Below are 13,510 nucleotides of genomic sequence, written 5' to 3'. Positions count from 1 at the left end.
GTAAACAGGGCAGGTATTATCCTGATTTTATAGATGTGAAAATCAAAGCTCAAAAAGACTGAGACTTGTCCAAGTTTCCACAGTTGGCAGAATCAGTGAGGCACAGTGGTTAAGAATACAAGTTCTGGAGTCAGAAAGCGCTGGGTTCACATCCCATCCTCTAAAATACTAGATGTATAACCATGGATAAGTCTTAAACTCCTTTGAAACTGTTTCCACATATGTAAAATGGAGACATACCCAAAGAATCTAATTCATGGGACTTTTACGGTAATATATAGAAAAGCTTGCCATATTTCAAAGCACTTTATAAATACTGGTCATTGGTAGCTGTAATAAACTGAATTGGAACCCAAATCTTGGTCTTCTGATTCCTTATCAATGCTTTGCCCAGCATATGACACTAATTATAGATGCACAAATTGTTTAAAACTTTTTTGAAAGTGCCTCCGGGTCAATTTAGGAACCACAAAAAAATCCACTCCCTGAAAGGATATTTTCTATCTTGATCATCTATTAATTATTGATTGGTGTGAATAATTCCTGTGAAGAAGGAACCCTCCTTCCTTGATATCAACTATACCAACTGAAAATTTAACTGCCATGTGGCAAAGTTAACAAGCCCTAGAATCTCAGGAGTATCAGCAACTCCACTCCAGACCACCAGTTTTCCTTCTTGCTTAAGCCCAGAAAGCCATTATATAAAGAAAAAATCCTTAGGAAGACAAAATCTGGCAACTGCTTCTATGAATATGCATATGCCCATATGCAGAAAATTTTCATCATTAAAATACTTGGGAGACTGTTAAATAGTTTAGAATCAGTGAAAATGACATTAGAGAAGATCTTTTTTTTTTTTTTGCCATGGCTCTCCAAGATGAAAAGTCCATTAGAATGCGAGTTCCTTGAGAGCAGACTATCTCTGCTTTTCTACTTTAACTTGGCAGAGTGTTTTGCAAATAGTTATCATTTAATAAATGTTTCTTCATTTACTTATGAGGCTTGACTTTGAAAACATTTAAACTGTTCTTAATCAAAAGGGTAGATTTGCCACAACTAAGACTATGCAATAGAATATGGCACTTACTCTTAAGTCAATAACCATGGATGACTTGCAAAAATGTTTTGACCAATGGCAATATAATGAGATAAACACATACATATGGCTTCCTAATGATTCTGGTGTCTAAATTCTAGTATGTTTTTGACATGTTTGTCAGTTACATCAATTTGTGAAATCAAAATTCAGATCTCCTCCTACTTTGCTACTGAAGAGTCTAGATAGGCTACAACTGAGGCACTGATCACTGGCCACCATGAAAAATTTCTGCTGCCAGACTTACTACTTAACTTGGAGACTTTAGTTGAGTCTTGCAAAATGGGCCCTCAGAGCTGAAATAGGCCTTAGGGACAAAAGAGTATAATCTGGTCATTTTAAGGATGAAGATGCTGAGGCCCAAACTAGCTAAATGAGGAGTCCCAGTTTCGAGCAGAAGAGCCAGGCTAGACCAGGAACTCCCCATTTCTTCACATGATTCTATTTGTCCTTAGATGGGGGAGAACCAGGGACAAACAGACGGAAGGAGAAGCAGAGGGACAGGGAAAAAAGGGGCAGGCACAGTGTGCTAATACCTGAAAGATTTTATGCAATAGAAGAGATGTGCGTGTGTGGATATTGTGTACGCACACATACACATGTATACCCCCACACACACAGATGCATGTTTGTGTATCTGTGTCTCTGTCCATGTAGTTAAGAACTCCCCATCACCAACATTTGGCAACTCTGTGGGTGTGGGAATGGGTAGAGTGCCAGGTGCAGCACGGACAACAACATTCCTCTTTCCCCACACCCCAAAACAATTCCTTTGACTGACACTAAATAACCAGTAATAATAGATTAGCATTCCCTGTTTCCTTCTTGTACAGAGTTTTAGTCTAATAATACCTATATTGAAAATTTCATGAAAAGTCAAGTATTGAAAATTTTATGAAAAGTCAGGTGCTGAAAAATCCAGATTTTCAAAAGTTTATGTACAAAAAGTGTGGAAATAAATATACAAATATAAATGTTTTTAAAAACTACTTTGTAAATCTTGTTAATACAGAATTCCATGGTATATTCACAGTATTTAAGTCTTAAATGCTATTTTGTCATATTATTAAATTTTATGGTTGGTGGCAGGTATGGTAAATAAATGCTCAAATAGTATTTTCAAAAATTCTTTGATACTCTATTTCTGAAATTAAAAAAAAAAATTGAACAGAAGTGATATAATTAAACCTGTGAGCTAATTTTTTCCTTTTACTAACAGGGAAAATAAGAGTAATGAAACCTCTATCAAACTTAAGATTTATTAAAGCACCATTTTTATAACTATTGTATTATACTGAGTTACTCTTAATTCTTCTAAATAATTTCCCTTTTATATAAAGTTTCTATGGTTAATTTAAAAGGTATGTGTGTGTGTATGATTAAGTACAAATTTCCATATTTGTTTTTTTAAAGGCAGATCTATTTTGAAGCTCATGAAAACTACTTCAAAACCCAAACAGGAATTTCTCAGACTGAGTCATGCTTTAAATAATATAATCATATAAGCTTCTGCTTAAGAATAGTAAATCCAAAATAGTCTACCTAAATTCAAACTGTATTATTGTATTCTTGTATGAAATGTTAGGCTCAAATAAAATACTACTTATCAAAATATATTGCACATGGTAAATTCTTAATAAATATTTGATGATTGTTAAAATGTATTAATGTATACAAGCCCAAATCCCTAAAATGCTTTTAATGCTGAAGTTAGAAATGGAAAGCCATAGTAATGCTAGCATGCAAATGCTCATATTAAAATTTCAGTTAATGAAATCACAGTACTATGTTTTTTCTTAAGATTCAGATATTTCTGCTACGGGATTTTAAAATCTATATATTATATAATACATTTATTCTGAAGAATGTGCCAAAGTATCATATATGTGATGATAAAATCTAATCTGGCTAATTATAGAAAGCTATATTCAAATTTAATAATGTCAGCCATTTTAAACAGGCATTTAATCCAATGATAGATAGGAAAAGATAAGTAACATGCCTTACTAAACCCAGAAAGTTAATTTGGATTTATAACAAAATTCTGCTAGAGTTGAGTAGCATAAAATGTCTTAAGAATTCCCCATAACAACATTAATAGCAAGGCTTATTTGACTGATCTAAACTGAGACATCATTAGTATTAACACTTACTGAACTTGATTTTATATCACTTAGGAGTAAAATCATTTACTCTGGACACATTTTATGACTACTATATGTTTATATAAATTCCAACGACTGGCAACTCTCCTAAATAAGTTAAGAGCACTAATGTCTAAATCTATCTGATTACTTCCCTCTGAGCTTTATAAAGATATTTCATTGTGACAATACTAAGAAGAAAGAGTTACCTATGAGGATCATAAATCTAGAGCTGGAAGGTACAAAATTAGTAACATCTCTTCCTTAATTATCAAAGTGTAACTTTTAAGTACAATGCCATTTGGGTAACCATTACTCAGTACTCACTGTATACCCAGAACTGTACTGGTCCAGATTAACATAATAGGATGAAAGGCATCAATGTAATTTCCACATTTTATGTTTCTTCAGGCAGAGTGCCTATACTAACTTGCCTTCATACACACTGTCAAAACATAGCATCATCGCACATGAAACGACCCGAAAATTTAAAGTGTTCAAAGTAAAACAAACAAAAAGCTGCACAGAAGTAAAAGTGAAGCCCAAATTAAACCAACAAACAACACTCACGTTGATGCCCAACCCATCAAAGGGTTTTCCCATCGCTCTCTGGTATCAAACTCCATCTTCCATTTCTTTGTGTTGTTTACTCCTGATTGCATGTTATTGCGAGTAGGAACAAAAATCTGAACTTTTCTAGTTTTGATATGTTCCTCTGGAACACCAGTCAATGTAGTGATATCCTAAAAAGAAATTGACAATGTCAGATAGATTACGTACTCACAAATGTGCTTTTATAGTTCCCTTTCTTTACACTAATCTATTCACACTTCCACATCTCTATAATGATGATAGGATCTTTATGATATTCCGAGACATTTCCTTTTATTTTCACTATGCTTTCTATTTTACTGGCAAAAATAAAATAAAAAGCCTGTTGAGGCAATAATTGATAAATTAATAAACACAATGCCTTACCAACTTACAACAAAGCAGCAATACTGATAATTTTTGGAATATCTTCTTGTAAGAAGACTCTCTCTTCAAGCCTTAGGAGAAACTGCCAAGGATTCTCCAGCTTGGAGATAATCAAAACATTAACTAAACTTTAAATAGGAAAATACACAATAGCAAAAAACTCTATAATCAGTGTTTGACTATGGAGAACAAGCCATTTCCTTTACAAGAAGGACTGAAACCACTAAAAAAATAAAAACTAATTGAAACTCAATATTTTATATTTATGTATGTTGACATGTTCTAAGAGAAGGATGATTCAGACCTAATCTATCCTCCAAAGCTAAGGGGATGAAATTACCTAATTTTTCCAGCTCTGTGTGCACCGTATATCTTCTTCCCCACTCCCCTTACATGTCTGGTCAATAATAAAATGTTAATCTGGTAACTATCCAGAGACATGGGCAATCGGCATTAAGTATATTTAACAAGTCTAAGCAATACTTACATATCATACAATAACTAAACATATTTAATAAAATATTTCAGCATTTCTGTCCCTATTCAGTAATGATAAAATATTTTAATCTATTAAAAAAAAATTACACTGCTTCCAAATTATTCCCAGAAATGAAATGTCTTAATTCACATTTCACTTAATAAAGTAAACTTTGGACAACTATTTAAAATGACGAGGGGGGAAACATGCTAAACATGAAATACCAGTAGTATAATTATAAATATGATTATGCTTTTATTTGTAAATAAGTTTATGTATAGAACTATGTTTTTGAACTCTTATAAGTAATGTATACTTTTTAATAAAAACAACGCCAGTAAATGTTTGGGCCCAATGAGTAACTAACAAAACTTTTTATTTTTTTTTAATTTTAAGTAAAAATGGTTATGATCAACATATATCTAGTAATGCAAAAAAAAATACTACTATTCAAAGCTAAAACATATATGGGGAAGAGACTGATGGGTACTTCTGAATATACTAGCCTAATATATTCACAAGATTAAAAAGCAATACACTTTAAAGTTTTTTATTTTAGTTGGCAATAATTGTTATGCTTAACATAATACTTTTCCACCTGCACCAATAATGAGGTGTGGTTTTTCTGTCACAGCTTGTCTGTTTACAGAAACTATCAAAATGATACACATATATTTACACAAATATGCAATCCAAGCATGTGCCTATATTATAAAAAAGAAAAGCAAACAATAGTTGAATGGTATCTGAAATAAAAGTGAATTTGTATAATTGTCCTACACTGTAATAACAGAAAAACCAAGGTTAAGACTCAGAAAGCTGAAACATAAAAACTATTACTCCCCTCAACCAATGAACAAATTATAGAAATAACAAGCAAACCAGGAATTTTTAAAATATGAGGACTAACTCCCAAGAAAATCAATTCTAGATATCATAAATTTAGATGCTGAATTTAGTTTTAGAAAGAGAATCTCTCTGTATTATTGTAAGTACAAAAATTTATAAAATGAGCATATTTAACATTAAGTTGGTTTTTCCTCTTGTTTTGTGATAAATTATATTTCAACATTAATTTAAGGAAAACCTCCTGAAATTAATAAAATTATTTCAATTAGATATTAAATAGCTACATAATGTTGCTAATCTCTTTATATTTTTGACTTTTAACTGCTAATGTTTCCATGCCTTCTGGGAATATGGCAATTATTTATTGATATCTTCCCCAATTTAAAGTTGGCACTTGAACAGACAATTCTCAGGACAATGCATTTCTGGATTTTGAAGCCCAAGTTGTCCTGACATAGAATCACTGTTTTTGCTTGCAGTAGACATGTAAGGTACTGTAGCATAGCTGAGCTGTTGCCAAAGATAGAGAATAAAAAAGCTTGGCATCTATCACATACTTGACACCTAAAGGGCACAGAAGCTCTAAAATTCCTATTCCCTGTAGGCGTACTCTTAGTCTAGACAAACTGATTTCTCACACTTTTAAAATGCATTACAACACTCTATTGTGATCATTTCATCCACACAGCTTCAGCTAGTGACAGAAGAACCTGTCCTTTAAGCGACATTTCAATGGGCTAAAGCTCTCGCTCCAAGATGCCATTAAAACAATATAATACTTGAAAAGAACTATGCTGCACTAAGTTGAACCCTGTACTCTGTCCTCAATGCTTTGCTTTGAGTCCAAGTTCTCAATGAGCTACCTGTGATCCAATTTTCAAGAACAAAATGTCTGAAAGAGATTTTAGGTTATAAGCATGACTGATTTTTTTTTTTTTTTTGCTAAGTTATGCTTTTTGCTTTTGCATTAAAAATCAATTTAAAAGTTGAGGAATCACCTGCCAATAATGATTTGTTGGGTTTTGGAAAAAATCTAGTTGGGGAAAAATACCTTTAATTCAATAAGGATTTAAAATATTACCCATTTGAATGCCACTGGAAACTTGGCGCTATATTAAATAAATAATGTTTCTTCAAACTTCACCTAAAAAGGTTGAGCTAATTTCTTCTATAAACTAAATAGCCATTTTTTTTTACCCAACATAGTAGAAAATAGTAATCTATGCAATTATAACAAATCATGACATCATCCTACCAATAAAAACAACAATAAAAAAATCCTTTTCTAAACATTTAAAATGTGAATGATGTATATGACTCGCGTTACTGAAGATGATGGAAATATATGAATAAGATAAACTTCCAAAAATAAAATAAGATATTCTACTCTATAAATATAGATCATAGAGGAAAACCCAATTGTAACTTATGAATTCAAGGTCACCAGAATCTAGATTTGGCTATGAAAGGATGCACATCATTCTTCAGCAACAGAGTTCACACTTACAGCATCATTTCCACCTTATATTTAAAAATTTTCAAAGAAGTAGGAGCTGGTTGGCCTTCCATTTTCCCCTCCTAAATATCAAATAATTCACCAAATAGAAAAACTAAGAGAAAATAACAAGAAATGATGTGCTGATGCAAGCAAATCACATTTTTCTTCCAAATCAAGGGGCCAATGTCTTTTTTTACTCTCATTAAATACTAGCTTTTCATAAAAACTATATGATTCGGTTATCAACTATTCAGACCATTTATCTTGTGTGAATTCAACTTTTTTTTTAAACAAAGGAAGCAGTGAACAAGCAATGGGAAGTTGGTGTCAAAATGCAGAAAAACCTCCCAGCAAGCTTCTTGCAACCACCCAGGATTTAGAGTCTTGCTGGCTGCTCTCTTTTCAATACCAGAATTTCACACATTTCAATGACCATTATGACTTCAAAGAATCAAATTTTCATCATTGTCCGTCATCTGCCGGTTGATTTGTATAAAGGGGTTCTTCTGCATGCACTCCAAACAAAAGGCTCCCAACTTTCGTGGCGATATATCAAGTTTAAAAGTTCTGTTTGTGACAGTTGTGTCTGTGGTAAATTAGGGTAACACTGAAGGAGTGCAGCTGCTCCACAGGAACCTCCCTTTTGGCATCATTTCACTTAAATAAAAACTGAATAATTAGCTTCTGCCTTTATTAAACCACAAAAATGCCACTGGCCTTAGTAATTACTTCCGGTTGCCCCACCCACTTAACCTTAACAGTTTACATTTGTCGTAAAAGAGAAATAAATAGAAGTTTTTGCACTTGAAATGAATTTAACACAGACCTCTCAGAGTACTCTCCAAAGCCATAATTTTTACCAGGCCTTTGGTAATAAGTTGAAATTGCATGAAAATTTTTTTGGGGAAAAGTATAATTATCATGAAACATTATAAAATTAAACACAACTATACCATATAGGAATTTGGTTAGTTAGGATGAAATTATAAGATATTAGTTACAAAACATTATCTTTGAATTTATATTGTTAGAGTTAATAAACTTGATTTTTCCTTTTTAAGAGTCATGACATAGCAGATAAAACATTTAAAGGATTACAAAGAAATTTTTACACCATGCACTTGACATCACGACAACTCTGTGAGATAGGTAGTATTAGTGTTCCTATTTTACAGATATAGAAACTGATATTTAGAGAAATTAAATGTCTTGTGTAGGATTATATACCTATTAAATATCTAAGGCAGGATTGGAACACAGAAATTCTGGACCCCCAAGTCCAATAATCTATTTACTATGCCACCAGGCTGCATCCTCATCACTATCATTCTGAAAGACAAGTTCTAAGGAAATGAAAGGTGAACATAATTTTCATACTCAACATGGAAATTTAGGAATTCATTTAGTGAATGATTATGGATAATTCACATATTGAATTTTAGAGTTGTAAGGAGGTAGGTGGCACAGAGGACTAGACTCAGGAAGATTCAGCTTGCTGAGTTCAAATCTGATTTTAAATACTTGATAACTGAGTGATCCTAGACAAGTAACTTAATCAAATTTGGCTCAGTTTCCTCATCTATAAAATATGCTAAAAAAGGAAATAGCAAAACATTCCAATATCTCTGGCAAAAAAAATCCCAAAAGGGATCACAGAGTCAGAAATAACCAAAAATAATAATAATAATGAGACCATATAAACATAGTTCTTTTTCTTGAAGAGCCCAAAGCATCTTACAATTATCATAGACTATGGTATTCTAGAACAAACAAATATAAAATGAGTCTGGGATGGATCAAGAGGAGCAGTTATTTAAGTGACTCCCTGAATATAGGAGGCAGACCAACACGTGTAACCTTTGTGTCATAGATTCAGACCTAAAAAGGTCTTTGGAGGGAAAGTACATTGCCCTCGGACTCACAAAGATTAAGGGACCACCCCAGGGTCATACAATAGTAGTAAAGCTATGATTTAAGCAGACATCATCTGTTTACAAAATTCAAAGATATCTCTCTGACGACTATGGATAGTAAATTACTCTAGTCAAGTTTTCCAAAGGCAAGGAAATGGGATAAAACTCCTAAGATGCCAAAATACAAATAAACAAGTTTGAGGTTAATTTGAAAATGAAAAACTAAAGTATTCTTCTTATAAGTTCTATTATATCAAAATTAATTTGGTTATCAAAACTTCTCCTTTATTATGAAATTCTTCAATTTAGAAAAAACATGATAAAGGATATTCCAGAGAGCTACTGTTTAACCACACAATGGATCTTCAATACTCTTATATTTAGGGAGATGAAAAAGGAAATTTTAGGAAAACTTTTTCTCTTCTATAATATTAAAACATTTTGGTCAAATTTTTTTTAGTCCCCTGTGAACAGAAATTTTATATGGTAGGCACTCAACAAATTTTCATTAAATGAACCTCTCTGTTCACTAATCTAAGGCATTTGAGTGGTATATTTAAGAACCTCTGTTGTAATTTTGGTCGTACAGAAAAATTTAAAATGAAGCACACTTTTTTGGTAAACAGAGAGGCAAGGAACCAGGCAGAATGGGGTATATAGTTAAGAAGACATTCTTAACTGTTTGTTACATGGAAGGGGTTCGATTCTAAAATATGTGTGTGTGTATGTGTGTGTGTGTGTGTGAGAGAGAGAGAGAGATAGAGAGAGAGAGAGAGAGAGATAGACAGAGAGAGAATACATACATATATGGATATATGTCCATAAGACTAAAGCAAAAATAAAAATTAATGATATATTTTAAGAAAAAAGAACCTATGACATTCAAAAGGGAAAAAAGCAACTATCATAATAAAAATTATAATATTTTTGAAATCCCTATATTATTACGTTCAATTGTTTTTTCACTACTAAATATTTTCAATTTCATACTAAAGGCATTTTGATGGCAAGTTATATGATCTGGAGATATCACATATCACATAAGTGAACCAAATAGTGCTCCACGGTTTACTCATTTGACCCTTCCATTTCCAGTAACTATCATCCTATGTCTTCTGCTAAACTTCTTGAAAAGGCCTCCATCTTCTCTCATTCTCTCCTTAATCCTTTACAATCTAGATTTTGATGTTATCGTTGTACCAAAACTGCTCTCTCAAAGGATTTCCTAGTTGTCAAATCCAATGGCCTCTTCTCAAACCTTTGAGTCAAACCTCTTTGACCATTCTGTAACCTTTGACATCATTGGTTACTGACTCCTCAATACTGTATTCTCTCTGGATTTTAAGATTGATATTACTTTATTGTCTATGATGTCTTTTAATAAAATGTGGCTTCCCTGCTTTTCTCTTTTAATTAGAGATTAAAATTTTTGCTTTATACAAGATCATGATTGTACCACCCTTGCCTTTTTTACTTCCGTTTAATTATAATAAGATTCTACCTCAGCCTCCCTACCTTAAGTTTCTTATTCGCAACATATTTTTGGATTCTGGTTTCTAATACAGTTTACTATCCACTTCCATTTTATTGATGAATCCCATTCACATTCATAACTATGTTTATTAACTGTACATTTTCCTCCATCCTACTTTCTTCTATTCATTCTTCTTTTTTTCTTCATCCTTTCCCTTCCCTAAAGTCTGTTTTGCTTCTGACCAATGCCTTCCTCTTTCTGCCCTAATTTTCATTCTTCTCTTCTCCTCTCTCTCCTCTCCCACATACTCCTCTTCTTCTTCTTCTATCTTCCTGTTGGGTAAGACAGATTTCTATACCCAAATGAGTACTTTTCCCTCTTTGAATAAATTTAGATGAGAATAAAGTTCAAGTGTTGCTCTCCTACCCTACCATTTTCTCCTCCATTATAGACTCTTTCTAGAATGTCTTTTTTATGAGATAATTTTTCCTATTCTTTCTAATCCTTTTCCTGTCCCTGAGCATCTCTCTTTTTTTGTCCATCCACTTTTATTTTTATATCATTCCAACATTATTAACTCACTTCTGATTTCTCTAGATAGATTTAATTGCTCTGATAATGATAAAATTCTTAGAAGTTATAGATATCATCTTCCTATATAGTTTAACTTTATTATTCCCTTATTTCTCTCTCATGTTTAACTTCTTAATGCTTCTCTTCAGTCTGGTATTTGAAATTCAAACTTCCTATTTAGCTCTATCCTTTACATGGGAAATACTTGAAAATCCTGTATTTTATTATTCATCCTCCCCAACCCACCACCGTTGAATTACACTCATTTTTGCCGAGTAAGGCATTTTCAGGTTATAATCCCAGCTCTTTTTGTCTTCTGGAATATCATATTCTAGATCTTTGGCTACTTTAATGTGGAAGCTGCTAAATCTTATGTGATTCTAACAGTGGGTCCATGGTATTTGAATAGTTTCTTTCTGGCTGAATAAAATATTTTCTCTTTTGACTTAGAAGCTCAGGGATTTGGATATAATATTTCTGAGAATTTTTGTTTTGGGATCACTTTCAGATGGTGTTTACTGAATAGTTTAAATTTCTATTTTACCTTCTGGTTTTAGGATACTCAGGCAGTTTTCCTTGACAATTTCTTGAAATATTATGTCCAAATTCTTTCTTTGATCATGGATTCCAATAATTCTTAAATAATCATTCCTTGATCTATTTTTCTAGGAAAATGTTTTTTTTTTTCAATGAGACACATTTTCTCTTGTTTTTCTTTCTTTCAGTTCTGTCTGATTGTTTCTTGATATCTTGTAGTCATTGGCTTCCAGTTGTCCAATGCTAATTTTTAAGGAATTATTTTCTTCAATGAGATCTTGTATCTTTTCCATTTGGCCAATTCTGCTTTTTGAAGAGTTGTAAAAAGTTATTTCTGTGCTTCTTTTACTAAGCTGTTAATTGTCTTTTCATATTTTTCTTCTCTTATTCTCATTTCTTTACCTGATTTTTGTTCTATCACTCTTATTTGATTTTGAAATTAATTTTTTTTAACTTTTCCAAAAATTCTTGTAGGGTTTATGGCCAATTCAGCTATTTTTAATGTTACTATTTTCTTCTAATGTTTGTCTTGATCTTTCCAGGTACCCTAAGTCTTTTATGGTCATGTTCTTTTTTTGTCACTCATGTTCCCAGCCTATTTATTGAATTTGAATTTTATATTAAAGTTGGGTTCTATTCCTGCTTATAGGGGAGGGATGGAGAAAGGGACATTGTCCCAAGCTTCATGATTTTTTTATACTTCATGATTTTATATAAATATTGTCATATCTAGTTCTGGAGGGTCTAGAATTTTTTCTTAATGCTTCTAAGGGGGTATCATCTGAAGAAAGGTATGACTATTACTTTCCTAGGATGTAGTCTGGTGCTAACTTAGGAAGGGTTCTTAATCTCTTGGGGTCCCTGCTCCCTCCTGATTAAAAGTGTTCCTTTCCTCCCTTGAACTGTGATCCGGAAGTGGATATGGGAAAAACAATTGCCAAATAACATTTGGTCCTACATCCAGTACAAATACAGGAATTCCCTTTAATAGCTTTCTGACTAGTTATCAAGTCTTTTTATCATCTGTCTTGAGAGTGCCTAACCTGTGCTCCTACCTTCCCCGCCTAGTTCCACCACTGTTTGTTGCATCATGTGGGCTCTGGGTGAGCCTCTCCCTCTGTGTCATTAATCAACCACTCCCTACTCCAACTGAAAAGAAGAAAAATTGGGCTATTTTCATGTGATAAAGTACCAGGTACTAATTCTGGTCCAGCTGAGATTTATAATGTGGAGGGTCCAGTGCTCATACAAAAGCCGACTGAACTTTTCCAGATTATGTGGTAAAAGGAAATTATGACACAAATGTTCAAGGATGCCTCCTTTATCCATCTTTACCAAGGTAAAAAATTATCCTGTGACAATCACAGAGAGGTCTCTCATTTAGTTACTGCTGGCAAGATTCTTACTAGAGTCGTCCTCACTAGGCTGACTCTACACCTAGTAAAATGTCATCTGCCACTACCTGGCTCCAGAAGGGGCCGTGGAACAGCAGATGTGTGTTTACTTTCCGACAACTCCAGGAAAAATTTCAGGAGCAGAAGAGAGGTCTATATACAACATCTATAAATCTGACCAAGGATTTTGATACTGAAAAATAAGAGGGCTAATAAAAAATTGTCAACATTTGGTTGCCCAGAGAAGTTCACTAGTACAGCATGTCAATTTCATGATGGCATACTTGCCCAGATTCTGGACAATGGACAATGTTCTCAAGCTTTTCCAGTCACCAGTAGAGTGAAACAAGGCTGTGTACTTGCTCCCATGTTTTTTTAGCTTTATGTTTTATGCCATGTTGTCAAACGCCCTCATTGAGGATAAACATGGCATCAAAGTCAGCTACCACACTGATGGTAAATTCTTCCAACTTGAAAAGACTATAAGTCAAAACTAAAGTGAAGGGAGTGCTAGTACATGAATTTTTGTAGATAACAGTGCATAAACTGCAGTCTCTGAAGCTAAGATGCAACAAA

The 13,510-nt window shown here is 33.1% G+C and overlaps 1 protein-coding gene across 1 annotated transcript in view; it reads right to left on the bottom strand.

Moving 5' to 3' along the window:
- NDUFS4 (NADH:ubiquinone oxidoreductase subunit S4) overlaps nucleotides 1-13,510 on the bottom strand; it is a 149,768-nt gene that overhangs the window by 31,711 nt on the left and 104,547 nt on the right. Inside the window, exon 3 of the mRNA XM_051990666.1 lies at nucleotides 3,811-3,983. Coding sequence (XP_051846626.1) covers nucleotides 3,811-3,983 — 173 coding nt within the window. The remainder of the gene's footprint in view (nucleotides 1-3,810; nucleotides 3,984-13,510) is intronic.

Source organism: Antechinus flavipes, chromosome 1 (genome assembly GCF_016432865.1).
Source record: "Antechinus flavipes isolate AdamAnt ecotype Samford, QLD, Australia chromosome 1, AdamAnt_v2, whole genome shotgun sequence".
Lineage (NCBI taxonomy): Eukaryota > Metazoa > Chordata > Mammalia > Dasyuromorphia > Dasyuridae > Antechinus > Antechinus flavipes.
Note: the sequence above shows the minus strand (reverse complement) of the source record. Positions and strands in the feature narration are given on the sequence as shown.